Source organism: Vombatus ursinus, unplaced genomic scaffold (assembly GCF_900497805.2).
Source record: "Vombatus ursinus unplaced genomic scaffold, bare-nosed wombat genome assembly UNPS02007344.1, whole genome shotgun sequence".
Lineage (NCBI taxonomy): Eukaryota > Metazoa > Chordata > Mammalia > Diprotodontia > Vombatidae > Vombatus > Vombatus ursinus.
This window is the reverse complement of record NW_020947122.1, coordinates 4,116,890-4,131,038: the sequence shown is the minus strand read 5'-3', so window position 1 is coordinate 4,131,038 and position 14,149 is coordinate 4,116,890. Positions and strand designations below refer to the sequence as shown.

Here is a 14,149-nt window from a genome sequence, read left to right as displayed (position 1 = left end):
GGGAGAAGTAACAAAAAAAGTACAGAAGAGCTCCAGTTCCTCCCCCATCCCAAAGAAAAATCCCTCAAAATATCCAGAAAACACAATAGACTGAACTCTATCAGGAAATGCAAGGAAAAATCATAGTGAGTCATTTTTCCAGCCCAAGTCAGCATAGGTAGACAGTCAAAGAGGCATGCAGATACTGGAAACAGGGTCTGGCTAGAAAGATGACATTCAGTACTCCTGTTCAGGGAGAGGCTATGCACCATGGCGAGAAGTCCCAGATCCAGCACAGAGGGACCTAAACTTGTATAAGATGCAAAAACAGGTGCCAACTGGCTGTTCAGTTGCTTACTACCTAGTTCCAGGTGATATATTTAGGGTGGATAGAATCTAAGAGTGCTGTTCCAGCATCAGGAGTGGTTACTGGGCCCTAGCTATGCACTGAGCAAGAAGCAAGTTCAGAAACAAACAGTAGGCTGGTGGTTTTGACCCCAGGAGCAGAGTGTGTTCTCAGTTCCAACTTCTAGTCAAGTCTGAAGCCTGCAGAGAAATAACCAGGACAAGAACACAGACCAAAAGGAAGCCTATGATCCAATCATTCTGAACCAAAAGGGTTTTCCAATTTGCTAACAATGGCTGAGTTTGGCATCAGTCCACTGAAACTCCAACCAGGGCAAGCACACAGGTCTGTAGCTCTGACCCAAATTCAGGTCAGGAACTTGCAGAGCTTATACTAAAGGAGACAGCAATTAGACGTTTCCCTGGATCAGTCTACTTTGGGAATACTGAAAGCTTTCAAGTCCTCAGCCTAAACTGTCTCTGAAAGCCTGGAATATTACAACACTCACTATCCCAAGAAAATAGCAATAGGGTTGGCCTAGATACTCCTCTTAGAAGTTTGCACAGCCTGATCCTAACACAAAGAATTTCTTAACAATTAGAATTGCCCAAATGCACAATGAACTGCTTTGAGCAGTGGAGTAAGTTCCACTCCATTGAAGGGCTTTAAGTAGGGTTCTTGAATGATGACTTGTCAGCGATGTTGTAGACAGAATTCTCTCCCAGGAATAAGTTGGACTAGGCAGACATTCAATTCTCCATCTACTTGGAAATTTTATTGCGCAATTCTTCCACTGCTGTCTAAGTGTTCCTTTGGTTACAAGAACGAGTATTGGACTTGGGAGTGGGCTCTGCCAATTACCATGTATCTTTGGGCTACTTTATTTATTTGAGATCTCATTTTTTTTCATCTATAAAGGGAGGAATTTGAACTAAATGATTTTTAAGATCCCTTTCAGGTCCAACAAACATTCTATGATTCTGGATCCCAGCACTAATACTTTCTAGCTTCATGACATTGGGGAAGTCACTTAATCTCTCTGATCCTCAGTCAGTTTTTTTATGTGTGAAATGGGAATAAGAATATTAGCACTATCTACTGTCAAGGGGTCATTATGAGGAAGTGTCTTATAAAGTTAAAAATGCAACACTATTGTGAACTATATTAACATGTTATATATCTCAGAATCTAAAGGCTGGAAGGCACCATAGATGTCATCCCATCCAACCCTCTCATTTTGCAGTTAAAGAAACTAAGGTCAAGAAACTCTTCTCTCAATGTTTTCTCTATAAGACAGTAAGTGCCTCCAGGACTAGAATTTTCATTTCTGCTTCTCTATCCTCCACGATGCTGAGCATACAATAGGTGCACAATAAATGTTTTTTGTCTTAAATTAGTTGATGACACTCACCATGCATTTTGTTACTTCTCTGGAAAACAGCATCACCCTTGTCAACGGTACCAGGGGCAGTGCAGAAATTCCTGATGTTTTCATCCAGGTACCAGCTTTGATTTTCATCAACCAGTGTGAACATCACTATAAATTCTTTATTGACATCAGTTCTGATTGCTGGATTATTAGTCAGAATTCCTGCAGGACATATTTATTTTTAATTGTGAAGTCAAAGTGAATGCTAACTAAATTGAGAAGTAAGTTTTAGCACTATGTTTCCTTGATGGTGTTATTTGGTAAGCATTGAATTGTTTTTAGAAGTCATAGGTATGTTATCATAGAAATAATAGTAATACTAATAGCTTATATTTATGCTGTCTATTGTAGTCTACAAAGACACAAAGAGAAAACATTGTTTTGAGGAGGATGTTATAGAGGGGATTTACAATTTACACTTACAATTCTGAAATTCTAAGATTCTGGGATCTAGGGACTATCTTCATTGGGCTAGTTCATAAAACTAGGAGTAGCACGGGGGGACAGGCTGAAAATTGATGGACAAAAAGAGAAACTGTCTCCTGAAATGAGGGACTGCTAATAGTCTTTGTCCAGAAATCACCACAATTTCAGGCTTAAAACTCTTCTACTTGTTCATAAATAAAGCAGATTATATCCACTCAGAAAAAAAAAACCAAAACAAAATAGGTCAGTTTGTTGTAAGAATAAACAAAAACAAACAAACAAACAAAAAATCCATCAATCTGATCATGCATTGTCATACAGACATTGGCCAAACAAATCATTTTATTTTGCTTAGTCAAATTTTTCACTTTTGAGCCTATTGTGCATATAGGCATGGTCCAGACATATCCATTAAGGCAGAATTGTTCTGAAAGAATCAGTCTAATGACAGGTCTTAAAAGATTGTGAATGGTAGTCACCATCAGCCTGATTTATTGCCCTCTTCCATTTGCAATCACATCATTATCCATCTGAAGAATTTTCTTATCTTTGAAGGTTGCAGTGTGAAAATAGGGAACACATTTTGCAGGTGACAATGGACAGGAAGCATCAGAATTGTGTCTGTTACAAACACAAGCTAGCAAGCAACCCAAGAACAGAGTCCCCCACGGAACTCCCATAGGATCATTTCTTCATACCTTTTTTACAAACCAGTAGTGGTCCTATTAACCCAGAGCATATGTCCTTTGGTGCATCAATGTGAGAATGGTAAACCCAGGTCAGACAGTTGGCATCTGCAAAAGCAGGGGCATATTCTTCCCTTGCAGGCCAGACATAGGTATAATTTTTACCAGGAGCAACCATGTCATCAAACTTATTTTTTCCAGATGTTCCATCAGGATATAGAGCTCCTAGGAAGAAAAAGAAAAGACAGTAATCACAGACTTGAAATATGGAGATATTTCTGGATTCCTTGTATTAGCCACTCAAATTCAATTCAATTCAAAGCTAAAGGCGTTTTATTGAATGACTATTAAGGATAGGAGGCAACTAGATGGTGCAGTAGATAGAGGGCTGGGACCGGAGTCAGGAACACTCATTATCCTGAATTCAAATTTGACTTTAGATGCTTACTACCTGTGTGATCCTGGGCAAGTCATTCAACCTGTTTGCCTCAGTTTCACGTCTGTAAAATGAGCTGGAGAAGGAAATGGCAAATCACTCCAGTATCTTTGCCAAGAAAACCCCAAATGGGGTCATGAAGGGTCAGACTTGACTGAAAAGTGACTGAACAATAGCATTAAGGATAGGGACTAGACATGATTTCAATGGGACAGGGAACTCCCAGGTGAAGAAACTTCCTTTACTAGAGCTGGTCAGCATCTTCTCAGCATATTATAGTCTCAGGGAGGTATGTAGATGAGTGGTTAAGTGTAAGCCCAGGATCGTAAAATCAGTATGTTTCAGAGGCAGGAGATGAACCGAGATCTTTCTGGTTTTGAGGCAAGTTCTCTGATCGATGACTATGCCATCTTGCCTCTTTTCCTATCTAGCATTATGCAAATCAGTATGGAAGTATATCAAAGAAGTATATGTCATAGTCTCTGTCAGCCAGTTACAGTTTTGTTCAAGAGATAAGATTTATGTGCATGAGATGATTAGAGAACAATTCAATTTGATTCAAGAATATTTATTAGGTCCTACTACACACAGAACACTTAGGCTATTGGATGAGATACAAAGATAAATATAGCAGTGGCTGCCTTCATGGAGTTTTAATGTTCAGTAGCTTAGTATACTAGACAGTACATGATCAAATGCTAAATTAAATATAATCAAATGCCAAAATGTATAGAAAAGACAGTAAGCATCATGAGGTAGTCAAAAAAAGAAGAGATCAAGGTGGGCTGATTCCATTTGAAGAATTCATTAATTTCACATTCCACCTTGAAGTATGGGTAGGGTATGGAGAGGTGAAGAGGCAGACAGAGGGCATTCCTGGTTGGGAAAAAAGCATGGACATGTCATAGAATCACAGGATTCATGGCACTCCATCACCAATGCCTTTGTTTGTTTCTGTCCCTCCTCACCTCCGTCTGTTAGGATCCTTAGCTTATTCAAGACTCAGCTCAGGTATCTCCTCCAACATGCTGGGGTCTTTGCTCTAGATTTCTTGGCACTGCATATATACCAATGGAATATATTGGACGTCTATTGTTTACCCCCTGCACACCACATGACCAGCCCACTTTCTTTTCCAACCATACATCTCTCTGATGATATGCCTTACAGTACTCTTACTTACATAATATTTTACTGAAAATAAACACTGCAGTAAATCAAGTTTCAGTCAATAAGCATCTTATTAAGCATTTACTCTGTACCAGGAAATATACTAAGTTATGGTAAATACAAGTAATGATAAAAACGTGGTCCCTGCCCTCGAGGAGCTAACATTCTAGTGGGAGGAACAACTTCCAAAAAATTGTATGTACAATTGTATGTGCATATTCATGATTACCATGCACTACTCTATTGCCCTCTGGGTGACTCTCAACCTTAATTCTATGGAGACTGCTATTCACAGTCATCCCAGAAGAATACTGATGTTTAAAAGATGACTTTTTGTCACAGGGAGAATCTTGGGCTTTTTAAAAGTATCACTTAATTCCAAAGAGATCATGAAAATGGAAAAGGGACCCACACATACAAAAATATTTATAACAGCTCTTTTCATGATGGCCAAGAATTGGAAGTTGAGGGGATGTCCATCAATTGGGGAATGGCTGAACAAGTGGTGGTATATGAATATGATGGAATACTATTGTTCCATAAGAAATGATGAGCAAGTGGACTTCAGAAAAACCTGAAAAGACTTACATGAACTGATGCTGAGTGAAATGGGCAGAACCAGGAGAACACTGTACCTAGTAACAGCAACATTGTGCGATGACTAACTTTGATAGACCTAGCTCTTCTTAGCAATGCAAGGATCTAAGAAAACTACCCACATCCAGAAAAAGAATTACGGAGTCTGAATGCAGATCGAAGCATACTATTTGCTCTCTTTTTTGTTGTTGTTTCTTCTTTCTAGTGGTTTCTCCCATTAGTTCTAATTCTTCTTTACAACATGACTAATGTGGAAATATGTTTAATATGAATGTATATGCATAGCCTATATCAGATTGAATGCTGTCTTGGGGAGGAAGGAGGAAAAGGAGAGAAAGAAAATTTAGAACTCAAAATCTTGTGGAAGTGAATGTTGAAAACTAGAACTAAATAGATAAAAAAATTAAAAATAAAATAGAAGTACCACTTAAAAGGACCCAAGACAGACCAGAGGGTCTACTCTGATATGGGGTAGAAGCTATCATTACTTGCTTAGCAGAATACTGGAAAATGGAATTGTATTCCTTAACATTTTAATAGAATTACACTACCTTTTGGGTAATTTCACCACTTTAAGCCTCCACTTGTGGAAGGGGCCCAGGCCAGCCATGCTTCATTACCCTCCTAGCTATGCTATCCTGTTATCTTTTCCCTTGACTTCTTCTTGTTTCCTTTATGTGTCATCTTCCCTCATTGGAATATAAGATCCTTGAAGGTAGGGACTTCATTGACTTCACATTACATTTGTTTTACTTGTGTTTGTAACCCCAGCACCTGGCACAGCGCCTGGCACATAGTATGTGCTTATTAAATGCATATTGCTTACCTGCCTTATAGCTGCCCAATTTTTACCAATATACTGTCCTCATTAATTGAATTAATATTGAGCCACTCTTCAGCAACAGACAAGTATTGAGAAGGCCCACAGCATAACTAAATCTCATTAATGCAGAAATTACTCTGTGCAAAGCACCATCTAAGAGTCAAGGTGCTGCTTTTCATTATAGTTAAACAATATAAAACTCTAAGGATCTCAGAGAGAATCCTATCACACCCCAACCCTCACATGCACGCATAACAGAAGCCTCTGATGATTTTATTTTCTAGAGGATACTCATATTTAGTAGACCAAGTCCAAGGTGTGATTATAAAGTAATGAAACTGCTTCTTTAATAAATAACATATCAGATCATGCAATCTAAGTAAATGGTGTCCCTTTCAAATTAGTCTAACTAGCTACTTATTTATTCTAACTTTGATGCTATTACTCAAAAATTTTTGGAACACTTTTTGAGGAGATGCCTTCAGATCCCGAACTCCTCAATGACAAAGGAATTTTATCCTTTGAGGGTAAACAAGTTTTAGAAAAGGCTGGTTCACATTCAAAGTCAATTCTGATGAATGGATAGTAGGTGAACCCAAATAGGTAGTATCATTTTTGGTCCAAAAGGAGGTGTAGCCATAAATTAGTTAGAATGAATGGCTGAATGGCTCATTAAGTAGTTCCAAAGGCAATTTCTTTATTTTCTGTAACTAGTGATAGTTAAATTATGATTGACTGCAAGTCAATCTTGACTGAAATAAGAAGTGGGGGTGACCACCGGTTCAGACAAAATGAATAAATAATAATGACAGCAATGACTCACATTTATGTAGCACTTTAAGAATTACAAAGTACATTATTCTTTACTGTGAAGTAAGCAGGTCAAGAATTATCATTTTTATTTTGAAGAAAGGAGACTGAGACACAAGATGCAACTAGAAAATGTCATAGTCGGGATTCAGTCATTCAGTCAACAAGCATTTGTTAAGCATTTATAATGTGCCAAGCACTGTGCTAAGCACTAGGGATACAAAAAAAAGGAGGGGGAGAAAACATTGTTCTGCCTTCAAGAAATTCACATTCAGGTGAGGGAAATAGCATTTTATGACTATGTACCTTCAAGATTTATACAGAAAGGAAAAAAATCATACAAAAATTGATAGTGATATCTTGGTACATTCCTACACTTAGCTCAAACCAATCCAATACAGTAAGCATTCATTAAGAATCTATTATATTCAAGACATTGTGAAAATACATAGCACAAAACATTCCTTGCTTTCAAGAAACTTATTTCTACTTGTTGACTACAATATTAAAATAGGTTACGCATTATCTATATCACTTGTCCTAATTGTGGATGTATTCCCTAAAGTTCTGTCCTGGTCCCTCTTCTCTTCCTCCTCTAGCCCTTAGTGATTGAAAAGGCATTGCCTTAGGCAAACTGAGATATGGGAAAGACCTTAATTTAAAAAGGACAAGGTCATCCACTGCATCCTGGGCCATTGCCAGTCATCTTGACTTTTGTCTTGCCTCTCCAATGACTCTGGAGAAGAGAGTGCCTCACTTAAATCTAATTCACTCACATATCAAGACATCACCCCTACGATGTCATTGGTCCTCTTCGAGAATGAAGAATAAACAACAACAACGCTATATTGGTAACCTCAGTGGTGTCCATCTTTATGTAGACTCCCAGATCGACATATCCCTTTTCAGGCTCTCCCTAAGGCTTCAGACATGTATCAGCAATTGCTCGTGGGACATTTCAAATTGAATGTTTCAGAGATGTCCTAAATGCAACATATCTAAAACTGAACACATCATCTTTCCTCTTAAATCTTTCTCTCTTCTAAACTTCACTATTTCTGCTAATGGCACCACTATCCTTCCAATATCTCATGTTCATAATCTTAATTCTTCACTCTCTCTCTCATTCCACATATCCAATCTTGCTGTTTTTACCTTCATAACATCTCTTGAATCCTATCCCTTTTTCTCCATTCAAATAATTGTCTCCTCAGTTCAGGTTCTAATCACCTCAATTATTGTAATAGCCTCCTAACTGGTCTCCCTGCTTAAACATTTCCAGGTCATTCTACACATTGCTGCCAAAGTAATTTTCCTCAAGCACAGATCTCACCATGTGACTTCTCTATTTAATCAACTCCAGTGGACCCCAATTACGTCTAGAATAAAATATAAACTTTATTTAAGCTGTTAAAATGTAAACTGTTTAGCTTTTGAAGATCTATACAACTTGGTCCCAACCGACATGTCCAGCCTCATTGAATATTATGCCTTCCCACACTCTGAAATCTAGCCAAACTATCTACTTCCTTACTCTTCATACACAACATTTTTTCCTCCCATCTCCATGCCTTTAAATTGGCTATCTGCTATACCTGAAATGCACTCACTCTTTAACTCTGCCTCAAGAGTCCCTCTCTTCCTCTAAGACACCATCTTCTACATGACGACTCTTGATTCCCTCAATAGCTAATTCCCTTTCCAAGATTATTTCATATTATTCTCTTTCTCTTTTTCACTGTTGCCTACTTGCTCTTCCCTGAATTTGGTATTACAAGTACTGCTTCAGTGTCTTTGCATAGCTGGTGCCCAGATTTAGAATGTCTTCCCTCTTCTCTTCTGTCTCTGAGAATGCCTGGTTTCCTTCAAAGCTCAGCTCATACACTGTCTCCTGTAAGAAGCTTTTCCTGAACCTCCCAGCTGCTAATATTCTCTTCTTAATATAATCATGTATATAGTCATCAACCAATCAAGTACTTGTTAGGTGCCAGACACTGTGTTGGGTATTGGGGATAGAAATAAAAGGAAAACAATCCTATTCACAAGGATCTTACATTCTTGTGGATGAGACAACAAGTGTATATGTAAATACATACAGCATGAATACAGTCAATAAATATTCACATATATGTATATGTATATGTAAATATGTATGTGTTTACAAAGTAGTTAAATGTAAGCTAGTTTAAAAGAAAGGGTTATTGCAATAGACCAGGATAAAGATGATGAGGGGCTGAACCATTTGTAGTCACAGGGGTGGAGAAAGGTAGAAAGATGTAAGACTTACTGTAAAGGTAAAATCTATAAGGCTTGGCAATTGGTTGTATATGGAGGATGATGGAAAGAGAAAGGTACAGGTTGGACTAGGTAGCTTCTGAAGTCCCCCCATTCAAATACCTTAGGTTTCTTTTGTATATACATACATACATACATATATTTATATGTTATTCCTTGATTTAATGTAGTCTTTGAGAGTAGAAGCTGTTTCATGTGCATCACTGCATGTCAAGTTCCTACCAAAGTTTTGAGGACATAGCAGGCACTTTATAAATGCTTGTTGATGACTGACTGATCGATTCCCAACACTAAGATTCTGGAAAGGATGACTCTGAGGTTATGAACCTGTGTGAATGGAAAGACGCTGGTGCCCTCCACAGAAATAGGTAAGTTTGGAGGAAGGGTATATTAAAGTGGGAAGAGAAGTTCCATTTTGGGGCCATCAAAGGTGATATGGGATATCCAGTTTGAGTTGTCTCTTAATGAGTTGATGATGAAAGAACAGAGCCCAGGAGAGAAATTAGAGTTGGATTATGGCATCAATCTGGGAGTCATCTGTGCAGAGATAACTAAACTCATGGGAACTTGTGAGACCATTAAGGGAGAGGGTGTAGAGAGAGATGACGGCCCAAGTCAGAACCTTGGGGGACACCAATAGGTAGGGGGAAGATGTGTATCAGGATTCAACAAAGGAAACTAAGGAGCATTCAAACAGGCAGAAGAATCAGACGGAAGTGGTGTCATGAAAACACAAGGAAGAGAGAGTCTAGGAAGAGGAGGTAGTCAACATTGTCAAATACTTCAGAAAAATAAAAAAAGTGAGGACTGAGAAAAAATCAATAGGTTTAACAACTAAGAAATCCTTGATGACCTCGAAGAAAGCAGTTTCAGTTAAATGTTGAGGTTGAGAAGTAAGTAGAAAGAAAGCACATGCAATGAACACAGATTTTTTCTTCTAGGAGTTTGGCTATGGAAGGCAAGGGAGATGAAGGACCACAGCTTAAGCAGATGGCAGGATCACATGAAGATTATTTAGGACATGGGAGACTTGGGTGTGTTTTCAGGCAACAGAGAAAGAGTCAATGACTAAGGAGAGATTAAAGATTAGAATGAAGGTTCAGAAGATTATGAGGAGCTTCTTTATCATGAGAAGCATGATAAAGTCAATTAGGGAAGAATTAAAGGATTGTTGTGTAACAAGAAGGGACAGTTAAGATTAGATAACACAAATATGTAGTGGATCCAGTGCACTATATTACCAACAGCACATATTCAAGAAAAGAGATGGTTGGACGATAGCCCAGGGTTCATTTTGGCAAAGCATGATTGGCCAGAGGACAAGAAAACAAAGCTTTTGAGAACATAGGTCAGTGTAAAATTGAACTGGTCAATTCTTGAATCACGATTGTGAAGTGAGGAAAAATGAGGCCAGGGTTGGGGTGATCAACCAGCAGAACAAGGAAGCACCCACAACTCCAGGGTGCTTCTAGGCATTCCTAAGGCTGTTTTTTCTTCAAAGCTCACTGAATCTGCCAGCAGCATCATTGGCTCCCATCCCCGGGCTCCCAGTGTCAGAACCTCTATATTTATATAGTGTTTAGAGTTTTCAGAATGCTTTTAGATACATGAACTCATTAGGTCATGTCATCAATCTAATGCTTCCTTCACTGCGGCTTTATAGCACCAGCCAGTACTGAGGGCACCATCTTTGCTATGCACTAGATAAAAGAAAAGTACAGGAAACAAATATTATCTTAAATTCATCATTTAGCAAGGGAAAATTATTGCATGGCCTGTTGCATAATTGTATTAGTATCTTGACTGATTTGTTTCCCATTGCCAGCAAAATAATACAGATTATATAATGTGTTTGGAATTATTCATTCTCTTCTTCCCAGTCATAATGCAAAGGTGAAACCTGGGGCTGAAAAGCTAGTGTTGAAATAATCTTCTGGCATCTAGAACTTTAATCTAAAAACATTCCTAAATGGATCTGTTAAGAAAACCTGGAAAGACTTACATGAACTAGTGCAAAATGAAGTAAACAGAACCAGGAAAAAAATCTCCAGTAATAGCAATAGTGTAAGGAAAGTCAACTGTGAAAAACTTAGTAACTGATCAATACAGTGGGCTACCACAACTCCAAAGGACCTATGCTATAAAATGCTATCCACTTCTAGTATGAGAACTGATGGACTCAGAGTGCAGATTGAAGTATAGTCAATCATATTTTGTCATATTTTTCTTTTTTTTTTGGAACCTGACCAATGCAAAATATGTTTTGTGTGACAGTATGTGTATAATGGGTCTTGTATTTCTTGCCTTCTCAGTAGGTGGTAGAGGGGAAAAGGGAAGGAGAGAATGTAGAGCTAAAAATTAAATTAAAATTAAAAACTAAAAACACAAACTCCTTTGTGTAGCAATGGAGTTATTGTTAGGCACTGACAGCTATGTTTCTGAAGCACGCATACACATGTACATGCCCTTGGGTGGCTTTGTTAATGGGCAGGAAGTAACAACAGACTGGTAGCTGGCTTGAACAGAAAGGCTGTATATGAACTTGCACCAGGGAAAGCCAGCATGTTTAGGGATTTTCTTTAATAATATGGTACTAGAAATGGTCAACTAGTTGTTTGGATAGTATAGTATTCAATGACAGATTAATTAACAAGATGGCTCAGATAGAGCTCTGGACCTAGAGTCAGGAAGACCTACATTCAAATGAAGCCTCACCACTTGCTAGTTATTTGATCCTGGGCAAGTCACTTAACCTCTGACTGCCCCATTTATTCATCTATAAAATGAGACTAATACTGGCACCTACTTCCCAAACTTGTGATATTAAAATCAAATAATATTTGTAAAATTCTTTGAAAACCTTACAGCACTATATAAATGCTACGTATTGTCGCTGCTGCTACTGTTACTTCTATTGTGACTACAACTATGACTAGGACTATGACTACTGCTACTACTTCTACTACTACTACTACTGCTACTGCTACTACTACTACTACTACTACTACTACTAGTACTACTAGCAACACCAACATCATTATTAAAAATCTGCATCAAGAAAGGTGGCATGACTGTGCAACATTGACAATTTATGCTGCTAGTGTATCAACAAACAGACCAAAATGGAGACATAGGAAGGATAGACGATGGAAGGAAGAAGGGAAGAAGAAAGGAAAAAAGGAGAGAGGGAGGGAAACAGAGGAAGGAAAATGGGAAAGGAAGAGGGAGGGGAAGACAAGAAGAAAGGCAAGGAGAGAAGAAAAAGTCACAAATGAAGAATTTTAATCATTTTACTATCATTCATGGTTTATACTACTTAAAATGAATCAAACTGAAGAAAACATAATTAAGCAATACAAAGGGACCAGTCTTTACCTTCTGAATCTTTTGTATAGAAAACTCCATGTGGATGCAGAGAGTAGGGTCGAGAAGCAAAGTTCTTTAGATGAATGACAATCACATCATCCACTTCAGCCCTCAATATGGGGCCTAGGAATCCAAGCCAGGGAGGTTTGGGGATTTCCTTGGAATAGGTTTCATCTGTGTACTGCCTGTAAATAGCCTTTTTGTAAACATTTCCAATCCTGTTGGGTCCTCTTTCAAGAAATAGAGTGGCAAGCCTAAAGTGAGAGGGAGAACGTTTTGAGATTTACTTTTAAAAGTTCTAACAACAATAAAAACAACAATTATAATGTCAAGTTCAAAGTCCTCTAAGGTCACTATGCCAGTTCTGCCCTTTGCATCTAAGAGAGAATCACAATATATCTTCTCATGGCCTCCTTCACGTCCAGTCATTCATTCAACTAATATTTATTGCAAAGCACTCAGCTAGGTCCTGTGGGGAGAAATTTAAGACATGTCTCTTGCCCTAAAAGAACCTACAGTCTAGAGACATCTGAGACACAGGTACACAGAAAATATAGTTATTTAGTATACAAGATCAGATGCCAAATGAATGAGAGAGACAGTATTCACAAATATGCTCTTGAGCCCTATGAGTTCAAAGAAGGCAGAAATCATGATGGGTTAGATAATCAAAGAGGACCTCACAGAGAAGGTGAAACTTTAACAAAATCTTGAGGATTATAGAATTTGAACAAGTGGAGAGGAGGCATTCTAAGTAGAGGGCACCAAATGAACAAAAGTGTAGAAGTGGGAATATACATGTCATGTATGAAGGGCAGGTAGTAGGATAACCTTGCTGGAGGAGAAGATGCCAAATAGTGAGAAATAAGTTTGGTTTGGACAGATAAATTTGAGACAGGTTATAGAGGGACTTATGTCAAGCTAAGAAGTTGAGACTGTATCCTATAGGAAACAGGGAGCCATTGATAGTTTTTGAAGAGGAAAATGGTACTATCAGACCTATTTCTTATGGAAATTAATCAGGAGAAGGTATTCAGGTTGAATACAAAATTTGAAGGTATGGAAACTATTTAGGAATAATATAAGTAGGAGATAGAAAGGCCCTGATGGGCACTGCTTAGTTGGCTGTGATGGAAATGGAAAGGAGGAGACAGATCATAGGATCCTGGATTGTAAACCTAAAAGGGACCTTAGAAGTCATCTAATGCAACTGCCTCATCTCAGAAATGGAGAAACTAGGGAGGGAGTGCGGAGGGAGGAAGAGAAATTTGGAAATCAAAATCTTACAAAAGTGAATGTTGAAAATCATCTTTACATGTAATTGGAAAAAAATAACCATTAAGTAGGAAAAAAAATTAGAGAAAGAAAGCAACTCCAGGAAGTCCAACTGTGGCACCCATTTAAACTGTGGAGAGGGTCCAGTAAAGCAACCTGCATAGGGCTACCACAAGAAGGAAAAAGACATCAGGATCTTGTAAAACCGTGGGTGTGAAATGCCTTGGCGATTTATGTTCTCTAAGCATGTGCCTCTCCACTTATGAACTCTCTGGGTCCACTTTTCCTACTGATGCTATGTATGTTTGTGGGAGAATGGACAAAAGGTTTATGGGGGAGATGTTGTATTGACATTCTTTCATTATGTCACATCAGGAAATTCCCTTGCTTTGAGCTAATTGTATCAATTAGTTGACTATTAAAAGTAAATGCATAAGAAAGAAAGAAAGAAAGAAAGAAAGAAAGAAAGAAAGAAAGAAAGAAAGAAAGAAAGAAAGAAAGAAAGAAAGAA

General features: G+C 38.2%; 1 protein-coding gene across 2 annotated transcripts in view; it reads right to left on the bottom strand.

Annotated features, from left to right (window-relative positions):
• Nucleotides 1-14,149, bottom strand: part of HEPHL1 (hephaestin like 1) — an 86,838-nt gene that overhangs the window by 52,991 nt on the left and 19,698 nt on the right. For both annotated transcript variants that reach the window (XM_027849347.1, XM_027849348.1), the window contains 3 exons: nt 12,373-12,617; nt 2,879-3,091; nt 1,737-1,916 (listed from right to left, as the gene is read on the bottom strand). In XM_027849347.1, coding sequence (XP_027705148.1) covers nt 1,737-1,916; nt 2,879-3,091; nt 12,373-12,617 — 638 coding nt within the window. The remainder of the gene's footprint in view (nt 1-1,736; nt 1,917-2,878; nt 3,092-12,372; nt 12,618-14,149) is intronic.